At 39.5% G+C, this 15,209-nt stretch overlaps 1 protein-coding gene across 1 annotated transcript in view; it reads right to left on the reverse strand.

Annotated features, from left to right (window-relative positions):
• Positions 1 to 15,209, reverse strand: part of Slo2 (slowpoke 2) — a 236,665-nt gene that overhangs the window by 41,373 nt on the left and 180,083 nt on the right. Inside the window, exons 5-7 of the mRNA XM_076323464.1 lie at positions 6,979 to 7,053; positions 2,986 to 3,069; positions 2,816 to 2,910 (exon numbers count right to left, since the gene is read on the reverse strand). Coding sequence (XP_076179579.1) covers positions 2,816 to 2,910; positions 2,986 to 3,069; positions 6,979 to 7,053 — 254 coding nt within the window. The remainder of the gene's footprint in view (positions 1 to 2,815; positions 2,911 to 2,985; positions 3,070 to 6,978; positions 7,054 to 15,209) is intronic.

Raw genomic sequence — 15,209 nt, forward strand, 5'->3', positions numbered from 1 at the left:
CGTCGCCCCCACCACGGCACCCTTGCCCTTCGTCTTTGCCGCAGGGCCCGGAGCCGCGATGGTCCCCCCCTGCGGTCCCCCGCCCCTCGGTTGTTTCCCGGGCCCGGTCCTCTGTCCCGCCGGCGCTCCGTCCTTGGGGCGAAGCGCCGCCCGTATTTCCCCGCGGATGACGGCCATCATGGCCGCCATCTTGGCGTCCATGAGGAGCTCGATGCTCCTCGTGGACGCCGCTGGTGTGGGGGGAGCTCCCGCTTTCCCTCCCCCACACGTGCATACGCCCGTCGGCCCCGGATGAGGGCGCCTCCTAAGGGCGTCCGATTCCCTCCGCAAGCACGCAAGCTCGTCCTGCAGCGCCTCCACACGCTGCCTTAGCTGGGCGTTCGTGCACTCCAAGGCAGCTGGTACACGGCGTCCCAGCTCCTGGAGAGCCCTTCGCGCCTCCGTCGCGGCCTGGCCAACCGACCTCGCGGATGCTGTAGTCAGCCCTCGCGAGGTGGTGGCCACCTTTCTCAATAGACCTCAGGGACGAGGCAATACGGGCCGATACATGGGCCGTATCCTCGTCCCTGAGGTCCTCCTCCCCGGAGCACATACAGCCTGGAGCTCGGATGTATAGTTCCGAGGAGTAGCACGAACTAAGGGGACTCTTCGACATCACCTCTGGTGACGTCTCTATACGCCATAGTTGCGTGTCTTTGAAAGAAAACGGTGTATCGACCAATAGATGACACTTTCTGTAGGTCTTGCTTCGCTGTAGGCGTTACGAAGACGACGTTAAAAATTCCAACGAATAGGACACGCATTCCTTCGAGAACTAAACATTTGAGGTCCACGTTATACATATATACATTTATTTTTTTCGTTATTTCAAATATCGTAACAAGGAAAAAAACCGCAATTGAATTCGCAATTAAATTTTTCAATAATGTAACGCATCAATATGGTCGCCGAATTGATAGATGTGAACGAATACAATTAAAAATATTTATTTGTTTCCAAAAAAACATGATTCGTCCCCCGGGAGGTTAACTCTCGACCGTGCAAATTGACACGCACGCGAACAGAGAAGATCCCTAACGAAACGATCGGATAGAATCCCATACAGTGTTGTACAACGAATACACCATGGGGGCACTACGTGACAGAGAAGACCGGAGGACACTTGATAAGAGTAGCGGAAGCTTGATTCGGATAATAGGTCACACGTATGGCGTTACAATGCAAAAGAAGGGTCGTTTTATTAAGTTTCAACCGACTAAGCGAGATCTGTCTGGCGGCTGAACGAATTTGTAAATGGAAATGTCTGCCCCGGGAAAGTTTCCTCGTTATTCGAATAATATAATGCGACTTGTATGCAAGCAACGCAATACGCGTTTTATGTAAACCCGAGTAACGGACGAGAACACGGTCGGCAAGATGACTCGGAAAAGTTAACCGGAACGCCGACAGAATTTTAATCCGTAATTGCTACGTGCTTTACGTGGCGGAAAATATAAATTATTAACGGGAGGCGAATGGTCGCGAGTAACACGTATACACCAAACGTAACATGATTAAGTAGTAATTTTGGTCTGCACCGATTTAATGGAAATTAACGTTCTAAAGGAATTTTCGATTAAAGAAGCATTTACCGAGCAAACGATACGAGTAACAGAGAAAGACACGATAATGTATACATACGTGCGCAAGAAGATTGCGTTTGGAGTTCTAGCGGATCTTACTTGGTCAGGGGCAATCTTCTTATGCGCGTACTTCGTTTTTAATTTTTAATTAATTTTTAATTCTCGCGTTAAGATATTTGTGCAAAGACAGAGAATTCAATTTTGCGTTGTACGTTTCAAATACGTTCGAAAGAAATATGCGTTTCTTGAAAATACATGTAATACTAGTATATTTTATGTCAATGTATATAATTATATGTTCGATTGGTGCATAAATTATATCGTGATTATCAAAGTCGTACAAGTAACTAAGGGTTAAATCATTCAAACGACTGTTTAGTTTTTACTGGAAGGAAAAGTACAGGATACTATTGATAAATACATGGATTATGTTACGAAGGTTGGTATCTTGGCCGATTATCAGAGATTGTATTAAAATAACTTTTTACGTGAAAATTCTGTTTACGCAAATTGAAGAAGAAAGTTGTCGATTGTATAAAAGTTTGTGTTTGAGAGGTTTCTTAAAATGAGATGCATCAATGAATACAGGTGCAAGCGCAAAAGTATTCAAACCGAACAAACAAAACACATTAAATATTAATGGTTTCTTGGTCAAGTAATTTTAATTTATACGAAACTTCTCTTCAGAAGTTATCAACAATGATAGGTTTTCTATAGGAAACAGTTTCATCTTTAGTCTCCTGCGTAATTCTTGACAATGTTATATAAAGTATTGTGACATTTTATGACTTTAATTAATTTAATTCGTAAAATTATTTATTAAGATAACTCCGAGAATTTTACGAAACACTCGTACTAGTAACATAATTAAATTGCAACTGATGTTTATCCAGAATTGCTTAGAATTTTAAAACGTATAACAATAACAAATTTAGCATTATTACGTTAATCTAAAATCGAAAAAATAATATGTCTACGAATATTAATCTATACATGTACTATTTAACAACGACCATTCGAATTAATTTGATACCAATCGCATTTCTAAGTTGCGCTAGATTATATTCGATTTAATTATTTACTTTATGTTTTTCTCGATACGCTATAGCTATAAAGCAGAATATCCGACTACCAAGAACTCATTGAAGTTTACACGAAAACTACTTCAAGTATACATTTGTATAGTTACTCACCTAGTAAAGACAAGGCACAGTAATGTTGCACTAAGGATCATCAGTTGTTGACTTAAAGCTGACTGGGATTTCTGCATAGCTCTGTGTAGATCGTTCTGTAACGAGAGTTTCGATAGATTAGAAAACGAATAGAAATATTTGTTAATAAACGAGAGAAATAAATTACTCACGAACATATTTTCCAAGGAATGTTTTGCCAACCAGCAGTTTAGGAACACCGGAATGAATAGATTTCGCATTGGTGGATAAAGTAACTGAAAATAAAATTTGACATTTATCGTTAATTATTCGGTTAAGGTCGAATCAAATTATAACTACGGTCGCAAAGTTTAGCATTACGAAGTCGTTACTCTCGATGCAAGCAAAGGACGATTACTCTACGATTAATCTTCTTAGTTAAGGGGTTTTGTCGGATGGTTTACATTTTTGTTAAGAGAGGATTTATTTACGCCTCGAGAAACAAGTATTTTGCAAGCGGTTACAAGACACGATGACTTGGGATTTGGGGATTCGGCTCAAAACGTTGTCGAAGGGAGACAAAATTAATGAGACTGAGCCAATGAAATCTCAAAGCGCGTCCCCTGATGGCATTACACCCCATTCACGTTTAGATCGAGGTTAATCCCCGTAAGATGAATAGAGATCGATACACCGTCAAGATCGTGTACAATTTGTGGCGAAGAAACTTCGCCGTGCCTTTTGGATTCTAATCAAGAACATTCGCATTAATTGGGATTACGGAGTCCTCGTTCGGTGAAACGAAAACTTAAATAACGCTAATTTGAAATTCATCCGATATCTACCGGACTGTAACTGAAATGTAACACATAAATAAACATTGAAAACTTCGTGTATCACCGTAACAGTATTTAACGCACTACTGAGCTATAAATATTAATGTGTTTCGTATTTCTTACTGGTTGCGCTAAAAAATGTATCTCAATTGGTAGAAGAGGTTAATAGGAAACAGAGTCCACCGTTTACAGCCATAAACGACAGTTTATTCTTGGACCCTTATCACTTCTTACAAATCGTCGTGGCTAGGGTGCACGAACGGACGCTATGATTCGAAAAAAATTGAACCAACTATACGCTATAGTGGCTCCGTGAGAAATATCGATGCTAAGATTTGTCGGAGACTCGCAAAGATTTTGAAAGCCAGCGAACTCTAAACCGTAGTCCAACGCAACAAGTCTTCGATCGGGAAACGAAATATCTCGTTACTATCGTTCGGAATGACATAGCTCGGAGAAGTGAAATTCTCCAAGTATACATCGATGGAGTACATTTAACCGAGGCAACGCCAAAGCAACAAGTTCTCCAGTTCGTTCGCTATGGTGCTTGTTAACCGAACGGAATCCGGTCAGCTGTGCATAGTAGGTCGCAGATTCGACGAAATAAAGTTCTATTAAAACCTTTTGATGTTGCGTGCCGGAGGTACGTAAAACGTGCAGATTTCTATCGGCGCACCGCGGAATGGAATTCAGAAGGAATCGCACGGTTGATATAATTCGTTTTATCGCCAGTAAAATGCCCTAAGCGTCTGGAAAACGTTTTTTTCGCGCTCGTTCCCGCACGTTTGTTATCAAATCCCATTAAAACTCTATGTACGCTTGTAAAATGTAACGAGCGAATTACTCGATGAAAAAAAAAGGATGCGTTTACTCGACATTTGTCGTATTCTTTTTTGAAATTTTCATCCTGAACTGCTTTTTTCTTAGATATCTACATTACAAAAATAATATTCTTTTATTCGCAATCATTTTTCACTCGCGAAGATATTGTAGAGACCGTGATATAGAAATCAGAATATCATGGGTAGAAAAATAACGGTATCGACAGAATCGTTTATATCGATATATCAATAACGCTGAAGGTAGCAAAAAGTGTAAGCCATTCGGTGGGAAATCAGTCACTTTTTGCACCCTTCATCGGGATTTTTGTGAAATTGAAACACGTCCATCCGAAATTAGGGAGAGTTTAAGAGTCATCGCTTCGCTGATCTCGAATTTGTCGAAAAAATACGAAACGTCAAAATTTACGATTTTTGCCTATTCTCGCGAAAATGGGTTGCACGAATGAATTTTTATCTTCAAAACTGTCAATCGTATGGAGTTTCTCTTTTCTCTTGTTTTCGTTGAGAATGATTGAACTTTTGGAATAAATTTTCACAATGTGGAAATTATAAATAAATTCTTATTTGAAATTTTCTCTATAAATGATACGTTTTCTAAAGCGATTATTTTGTAATTGATCGTTTCGAGTATGCAGTATTGAATTATCTGCAAATTCTCCGAATACGTACTCCACGATTTTGGAAGAATTGCAAGAGTAGAAAAGAAAAGAAACATATTCTCTCGTGGCACGATTACTTCATTAGTATCACCCAAGATTTGATTCAAAGTACAAACATTTACTAAATTTCTTTTCAGTATATCGTGGACAGAATCCACTTTTTCGAACGTTCGTTTCTTAAATCTCAAAGTTTCGCGCTTTAACAGAGGTTCTTCTCCGGATAACAATAATACGTACTCGTCACCTCCACTCGATCGATCGACGTCGTATTGCTTTTTCTCGAGGTGTAGTTAATATTCTCCACCAGTGACTGTCGAGGTGGCTCTGGGTCAGATAATGCAGTTTCGGTTCATTTCGTATTTTTCTCACGGTGTAATTTCACGCGACAACCATCGCAGATGTATGCACTTTGCGTAAGAATAGGGAATGATTTGCTTATTTCCAATGACGCTTCCCTAAGAGCTTTTGTACATCGAATGGTGATTCTCTCGGTTGCAAAGACTGCTACATTTGTGATTCGCTATCTTGGAAAATGCACCCAGGGATTTGCAAGAAGCAGAAAGACGCGATATGAAAATTGTTCAAAGTACTTTCAAACGTGACCTGGTAATATATAGAGTTTAAATAGATATATTGCATTTTGGGTGAAAATTTTGGTGAACGTAAAATCGTTTGGTTCGCTACTCTTATGCTGAAGATTTTATACGAATAGAAGGATAGTTAAATAGAAACAGCATTTATTCGTGTTTTCCTGTTTTTTTTTTTTTTACGCGAAATCAGCAATCTTGGGTGTACCTCTTGTTTGAATTAATATTGGTCATTAAAATTGTCAATTTCAAATTATATTTTTTCATAATTTGTTCATAATTTCTTCGTAGTATAAACGATCGTTCGATGAGAACAGAAAAGGAAGTAATTCGATACGGTTGAGAGTTTTGGAGATACAAACGATGAGACTTGAATCCCCCCTAATTTCGTACGAACGTATTTCAACATCCGATGGAAGTAATACGTGAGCTAACATTTGCGTTGTTTCTCATGGCTGGTGGAAGGATTCGTGGAATTTGATATTCAAATGTGAACTCTTTCGAGTTTCATAAAATAAAGGTCTTCCGCGTCCTACGCGTTCAGATTCGCTAGCATTAGATCTCGGGGATCCAAAGTCGTCTATACAGCGTCTGAGGAAAACAGGATTGTCTATAGCAATTCCTATGGGTCCGTGGTGGTCTGTTCGGAATCACACGTACCCGAGGTCGGTTGTATCATATCTCACGTGTCCCGGTTTGTCAGCCTGTCGAGCCTTATTGAACCGAGAATATCAGCACCGTGCTCCCATGAGTCCTATGTTGCACATACTTGGGGTAACGGATTTTCCGCCAGCCATGTAAAATTTCTCACGCTCGTGCACGCCTCGAACGTAGATAATTCCTTTCCATTGCGAACAACAAGCATCGTACGCATGCTTAATTTACGGTGCTTCTCGCGGCAGTGTAAATGCACCGTAAATTAAGTTATCACGAACAAAAATCGTAAGTACCTACTCGATGTGACACGTTGACTGACACTATTGTTTCAGTTATCCAGATATTAATTGTACTGTGTAAAAATGTATTTATTTATTATTATTCTTATTTAACGACTTTGGTCGCCGTAATGAAACAAGATACAAATTCGCGATAACGATCGCACGAACCTTTGAACGCACTCTGTATAAATTTAATTCGCACATTGTGTCGAGTTCAATTCTGAACACTGTTCAGTGTTCAAGGAAAGTAGTTTTATGAAATCGACAGTCAACGTGTTTAACTCGGATACTTGACGAAGAAAGATTAAAATAAATGATAAATTATTGCAACAAAGTGACTCACCGTAATCGTGAACGGTATGGTGTTGACTAGCTCCAGGATGAAGTGGAAAGAGAGAAGCTGCTGCCAGACGTTTCCCTGCGAACATGACGAAGGCAGCTCAACAAACCCAGCGACAATTTTAAGAAAATGCAAAGTGCGGTAAACGTTTCAAGAAAAAAAAAAGCGAACAGCCGTTCTGCACTTTCTGCGACATTTACGCAGCCCTGGCTCGGGCGTCACCGTCGACAATTTCCAAAATGTTATACAAGATCAACAGGTGCTTCGTTAATTTCCGAAACCGATTTAACGCTCCCCCTCGGATTTACGAATGGGCAAGCCAGCTCGCGTGATTAATTATTAATTAATTGAAGCATCGTACCAATACCGTGATCGCTTCGCTTCGTTCAGCAAAATTATTCGGAACGTTAACGTTTTTATTCCTAAGCTCTTCTCGTATTTACTCGAGAGACATTGATGTTCGATCGGTGGTAACAATAATTGAAAATTTTTATGAAATTATTTAGTCCTCGTACCTTTTTTCTTCTTTGTAAATGAATTTTTTAACGAGTGGGTTTTTAAATAAATTCATAAAGTCGTATCTCTTATCGTTGGTATTTTTAGTATACATTTATATACGTATGTATTGTTACCAAAGAAAATCAATTTTCTGCACCAAGAGCGATACCGCGAACTTTCTCCCCGTCGCATTATTTATTCATCGAGTTCCTCAAGAGCGACCTTGCTTTTCACCTTAATTAAAACTAAATGACAGATTTTTCTCGAAGCGAAAGTCGTAGATCACTGCGGCGTACCTTCGTGTACGTCTTTTAACGCGACTCGTTCACGTGTCCCCAGTCACGGTTTGAAAAGTGAACAGTCATTTTTCCTAATGCGGGCACGAGAAACAAATTAACGTTTCAATTACGCGGTTCCATCGTGAACGCTCGAACGAATCCTCGAGAATATTTTCATCAACGTACGAAACATTTCAATGAAAAATAAACAGATTTTTTACGCGCGACCAAAATCGAAAAATTAATTAACGGTTAATCAAACTTTGTGAAAATCGTGTGCCATGAGATTTGGCTCGCGCGCGTTATTAAATTTACCGTCCGATGAATTATCAAACGGTGGCACGATTTTCGAAAAATTGAATTTCGGAGAATTTCACGGAGAGAGAATATTTTTCTCGCGCTTTCGCTATTAATCAGATGTAAAAGCGAGCTTACGTTGCAATGTAAAATTTACTCGAGCTTTATCGAGTTAAAATACCGAATTGAAATGGTTTAATACGAGGCGCAACTTCGGTAAAATTTTACAGTCTTTATATTGTACCCGTTGCACTGAAATCCCACGTTGTAGAACAAGACGAAATTTTATGGGAGAACCGTCGAATTGCCGAACTAAAAGTTTGTCGCTGGTAAGGGTGTACGATTCGACAATGTTCAAATTTCGCTGGCTGAATTACCAACGTGTGCACGGAATATTTGTTACGACTGTCATGGACGAGTAAATGCACCTGGATCGGTGGAAATTTATTTACAAAACAGACGACATAATATTTATTTTTACCTTAAAATTCGAAGTTAAATCTTTTTATTATTTTCAAGTATTATACATGATAAAAAGATAAGATTGTTACGATTTAAAATTGTAGGTATTACTATGTGCCACAATTATCATTTTTATATCGATAGTTTATTACTTGCCAGCTCTTTTTTATTTAAACAGTTTTATTTAAACGGTTTACCGTACCAGATTGTTGTAAACGAAGTAACAAAGTTCACGAACTAGTACAGTTATACTCTTCTTGTATAAAGCATCATTTATATTGACTATGACATTGATAACTCATTGGCTGCTTAAAATACATTAAATTTGTATTTAACGCAGTAGAAATAACCGGTAACATTTGAAGGTGCAGCTAACGATCAATGAATCGACGGTTTGAATATTTTCGCGATAGTTTCCAACAAATTCGAAACTTTCACTCGATCTGACACGTAGCAAGCTTTTCGGGACACGTCGGAGAAGTTGACGTGCTTTTTTTAATAATTACCCAGCGTGTGAAATCAATTAGTTCCAGGAAAACGAAAAATTTGGAAAGTAGAATAAAAGGTGATCCGTTTTCTATTGAATACACCTATCCAACTTCTTCACAGAACCTTTTACAAGCTGGTTATTTCTTCTTCAAACATCTAAATCATATTTTAACAAAGAAAGCAATCTGTAAAAAGACAAAAGTGAAAAATACCTCCGTCGAATTCATTACTTCGAAAAATTTTGATTTTTATAATAACGAATTAAAATACTGTAATTTAAATTTCGATAAATTCTTCGTTGTTAGTAATATCTGGTCGATTAAGATAATCGGCAACTTTCGGGTGTAAGTTTCGAAATCATTCGCAACAACTAAATATGTTGCATGTCGCGTACAAACGTAAGAAATACATTTTTATTCGACGATCTACTCTGTAATAACACTTTCTGCCTTTAAGGGGAGTTCTTATCTCTCTTTTCAAGTAGCATCGAAATTCCCAAACGAAAAGAATTTTCATGAATACATCTACCCGTTTCCATCAAATGGAACAAGAGCAAAGCGCTGACATAAACCCCTAGGTGCTCTTCAAAATTCTTCGTCCCTTTCTGATCGAACTACCCCGAGGCATTCCTCAAAAACTGTGCTATACTTCAACACCGACTAATCTCCCATTCGTATTCGCCCATCGTGCATATATTTTCCATTCCGATTCCCTTCTGTCAAGCTGTCGGGGGCTCGAACCTTTGTCACGTGCCATAAGAAAATCTTTCACGATTTCGAGGCATTCTTAAGGGGGATAGATCGAAAGAAGACTAACGAGACAAACGTGAAACAATAAACTTTGAAACGTGTACGGTTCTTATTTTCGGCTATTAATTTTCTCTGAATCTTCAATTAACACTTCGACTACTATGTCGGCTGTTTAGATATGTTCTTGACATTTGTAAAGATTAAAATGTGAGAAAAAATGATTGAATAGTTCCTTTAAAGACAAAGAGTAATTTTAAAACCTCGTAATTCACCCTTATCTTTGTAAACCTACAAAAATATAATTATTGTAAAAACGAAAAATATTAAAATAAAATGCAGTTACGAGCGTTAATTATGTTAGTAATTAACTTATGAGTAGACTATGAAACGTGGATCACTGCTCGAGTGCATCGATGCATCGTATTCTCGACAGTGAAACGGAATATAAATATTTTCATTAGTCGGGTATCGAATTAAAAATGTTAGTATATTGACAACATGATTGAATGGCGAAAACAAATTAAATTTTAAATTTGTTCACCGCGGAAAATAAAGTGACAGGTTATTCGTCAATTAATTTTCCACGTCTGATACATGTACTATTTGGTATAGATATATTTCAATATAAAATCATTTGGGCGTTGCGTTGAAATTGGACGAAGGGAAACATAAACCCAATTACTTTGTAACAATATAACGACAATTTATATTCCGTTAACGATTCTTGCCATAACACAGAGCACAGTATAATTTGAAGTTATACCGTCTCGATGGATATCGATCTGTAATTAACGCTAATCGCTCTATTGACGCGAGAGTACCAACTGGCAACGAGTATCAGTTAACAACTGGATTGCAAACGAGAGTCGAAATATAAGTGACAGCACTTGGGTGCAGCTTCCGGAGGAATATACCGGGAATTTTCCGTGAAAAACTAAATTAAAAAATAAAATTTTTCGAAGTTGAACTTGTCAGCGACTCATTGTCAGAGTTAACAGAAGGCTGGTCGTTCCTGTTTTTAAAGTTGCACGTTAGAAAAGGGTTGGCACGTTGCTACGCTATGCTACTACACGTGCAAACCAATACTATCATTCTTACGGTTATTCGGTATTCAACTATGGTTGTTTGCATTCCACTATTGTGTCCTAGCAGTGTAAAGTAGTGTCTACATGCTCAGACGTTTTATTAGAATGCTGGAATGTTTCAACTAATGTTCAATTTCCAGTGTTTGTAATTTGTTATCGATACGATACACATTTTTTTCTCTCGGTACGATCGACAGTTAAACAAAACGGTTCGAGAACACCCCGTAGTATTTTCCAAAGACCCGATTGTCTTCACGAGGATAAAACACAACAGGCAAGAGTAAAACGTTATATATCTCGAGATTCATCGCCAGACTGCAATTTTATTACAGCCTTCCTTCCTTGGTATCTCTCGAGCGCAATATTACATTTGGGAGACGTTGATAACACGACTCGCAGCTTACGAAAGCGTTCGTGGTTAGTGGAATTCGCTTTCCTCGAGAATTTTGATTTTTTACGTTCTATACAGTTGTAAGAGTGATCGTTGTTCGAAAATATGGAGCGGACTGATTAAAGGTTTTTTCGTTTCGAGTATTATCGTGTACAGTGTATTATTATAATATAACACTTTCGAAGGATTTTCTAGTTAGCTTTCTACGAAAAATCGGATACGTTTAACCATTTATACTTAGTCGTCTTATCACCATTCTCCAGTCAATGTTCTACGAAAAATTGGATATCAACGCAAGGTCTACGTTCCGTCGAGTTACCATCGTGTACCGCCTATTATTGAAATTTAGCACTTCCGAAAATTTTCTAGTCAACGTTCTACGAGAAATTGGATGAATTGTTAATGCAACGTTTAATCGTCCACGTTCGGTTGGTATTTATAGAGTTACAAGAGTGTAAATACAGAGGGAGGGAAAAGCCTAGAAAAGTCTAGAAATCGCACTGTCCGCTACCCCGGAAGCTCGTCAACGCGCGAAGCTTAAAAATCCACCAGCGCTGCTCCCGCACGATAACTGGATAAACGTTTCAAAGGGGTCCGCGATTATTAATACCCGCTGAGATCCACGAACGGCGAGAGACTGCAATTCTCGAAAAGAAACTTACGATCTCGGAAGAAAGTCAACCTTTCGGTTTCTCGAACCGTGAATTTCATTCTATTAAATGTTGTCGCGTAAAGGGACCGTTTTTTGTTCGGTACGTTGGTTGTTCGGAGACCCGTGAAAGTTTTACGAAAAACGTGGTAGGTTCGTCACGGACCACTCCTTCACGGATGTCGAATTTTTCACGACATCAGAGTTTATTGGAAACAATAAGCAGCTCGGTGAATACGCATTCAAGTATTTCTGGCGCTTTTAGAAGCGAGGTCTTGTTCTTCCAATAATTTGTTCTGCGTCAACGTAAAGGGATTAAAGAATATGGGTAATTGGGTCAACTTGGATTAATTGCGAATTGGATAAAAGTATTCATCGTACCGGAAATTAAACAAAATGACAATGAAAATCGTCCCACTTTCTCGAATTAAATGTGCACATTTTGAACGATTAAAATTTGTCCGTTTCAACAACCGTTCTTTACTGTTTCGAACAACGAACGATTATTTTTCTATTTCTACGGATTTCAAAGTAACCCAAATTTTAGGTGAATATTCGAAGAATTGACAAGATTGTACAAATTTAACGAACTTGAAACTTTTCGTAAAATCTATCAAAAGTAAATGTATTCGTATTCGTTCGATGATTCGCCGAATATTTTTGAAATTTATTCGAAGTTTGGTCAGAAGTAATTACGATCGATGCGCGTATTTCAATTGCATTCCATTCCAATTTGAAAATAAAATCGATTAAAATTTATAATCCGAACAACAACGCCTTTATTTATCATCTTTCCAGGATTATTGCGATCGATTGCAGTGCTACCGCGCTTAAAAAATTAAAGCAGAATTCTTCTCGAAAGCGATCATTTTGCTACTTGAATATTTTTTTTCAAAAATCTTTCATCTCCAAAACGACACGTTTATTTTTCCATCTTAAACGGCGTGTTCGTCTGATCGGTGAATTTCACTTCGCAACACGATTCCGTTTAACCTCGTCAGACATCGAATGCTCGTCAGCGAACTCCGTAAATCGAGAATGACGGACGAAGACATAATGGCAGGCGCACAGGAAACGCGAGTACACGTCGGTGTTCCCGTGACGGTGGCTCGTTCAACGATCATTAGTTGTGAGCCGAGATTGGATTCCGTTTGGCGGGGGAGGCGAAACACACGATTACGAACCGTATAAACCAGCTCACCGCTGCGTTTGTGTATCTATTTGCGTTATACCTCGAGCGTCGGAGCATTCACGTACATTCGGTGTGTCGGACCGAGCCCCCTCCGAATCCCCACGAACTCGAGTCCACTTCAATATCGAACACTCCCGCGTTCTCCTTCATGGGACTGAAGTGGAGTCGAAAGCCTTGGGAGCCGCGTGATTCTACGTAATCCCATTTTCTGGCGAACTGCTCGGGTCGAACCAACGATCCGTCATACGAGACTCGAGATCACTGGCCGATTCCGATGCCATTTGAACGGTTATCGGGAACATATGAATCAATCGGTATCGAACGACGCACCATCGAGATTGTATTACCGATCGGGAGAAATAATCTCCACGCAACAGTGGGTATTGGTTCGAAGGAAGGAAGTATCGAGAGTGACCGTGAGCGGTCAATTTATTCTTTCCCGTCTGTAGGTATCGAATTTTCTCCGACGCTCGTTCCAAGGTTGACAATCCATAAACGAATGTACGTAGAAACACGAATTCATCGACACGAGGATCGAATACGTGCAACGACCGATTCATTGTTTTCCGATTATAGCAACGAGCAATGAGCTTTTTTGGAAAATGGAAATCGTACGTAGTATTGTACTCGTGGCCTTGAGCGGGCAATTCGTCTCTTCTTAATTATAGATATCGAGGTTTCTTGGATGTTCGATCCATAACCGAAAGCTCTATAGGCAAATATCGACGACGAATGTAAATTCATAGAAATCGGTATCGAATATTTGCAAAAAGACGGTGAATCCACAGATGAATAGATATTTGAAAAATAGACTCGTGGTAACCGGTAATTCTAATAGGAAGTAAACGTCACGAGGGTCGACACCAACGCTAAACGCCCACGGGTCGTGGAACTGGAAGATTTTATCACCGCGGGTCCATATATCGAAATCATGGAGGTCGTGAAGGACGGTAGTGACGATCACGTGACCCGAGTCGTGCCAGCAAAGTTCTTTCACCCGTACAACTCGATACGGAAGACACTTGGGACAATAGGGTCCGTATACGCCCTCTACCAAATTACCAGATTCATGCGTAGTGTGTATCGCGTCACGTGATTTGGCTTTTCACAACGTTCTTTTGGTCACAGAACGCCCAGTGAATTTCCGTTGTTCGCTAGCTATAACGCTCGGAGCTGTAAATGCATAAAGTGAATGATGACGCGGTTGAAAAAACGATGGAAAAATGTTGGCGACGATAAAAAAAAATCCCAAGGGGGAGGGAAAAATAGTATCGGGGCGTTCCATAAATCATTGCGTATCTAATTACGAGAACCTTTGGTTCAATGGGAACATGAATAAACATAAACCAACCGGATTAAATCGCGGGTCGTTCATCGATATTTTGCATTCGATCTTCCACCGGTCGTTGAAACGGAATTAAGCAACGTGTTTCGTATTTGTCAGTTAAAAATGAACGCAAGAAAAATTCATATCGGGCGTACTCTGCTTTTCGTATCGATCGAGGAGAACGTACCGTGCAGTGTATCACGAGTATCGAATAACATTTATGAATACCAAAATCTTCAACAACTTGCACGCAACGAAACCGAAACAGAAGTTTTTCCAAATAATCTGTCAGATATTAAATTATTTTATCGACGGAAAAATAAACCTACGAGATGACCAAGACGATCGATATTCGTTGCGTATTTCTCTATACATTATCTACGAATACTGTTTATTTAAATAAAAATACGCGGAACGTTTGGGAAACGACCCTATACGTTCTTTGTCCGATCTGCGTGGAACGCATCCAACAATAAGGCGATAAACCGGGCGCTGCGGCAATAACATCCAGCAATAACGATAACTGTAGTAAGTTATTGTAAGTTGTAACAATAGTAATAACGACAGTAACGATAACAGCATCGAGGACACCGCCGAACCATGAAAAGGCGGCAGAGCGTAACAGGGAGAGGATAAAACGATAAACTGGAGGAAAAGTGAGCGGCAGATTGTCGGACTGACTGGGTTTCTAATTTCGCGGGACGATTTTATACCGTCGACGATACGAACAATTTTTATATCGTACAGAAGCTTCACACAGGCCAGTAGCGGATCAACGATACACTCGCCGAAAGTGGATCGAAATTTTACAACAGGA

Source organism: Ptiloglossa arizonensis, chromosome 11, assembly GCF_051014685.1.
Source record: "Ptiloglossa arizonensis isolate GNS036 chromosome 11, iyPtiAriz1_principal, whole genome shotgun sequence".
Lineage (NCBI taxonomy): Eukaryota > Metazoa > Arthropoda > Insecta > Hymenoptera > Colletidae > Ptiloglossa > Ptiloglossa arizonensis.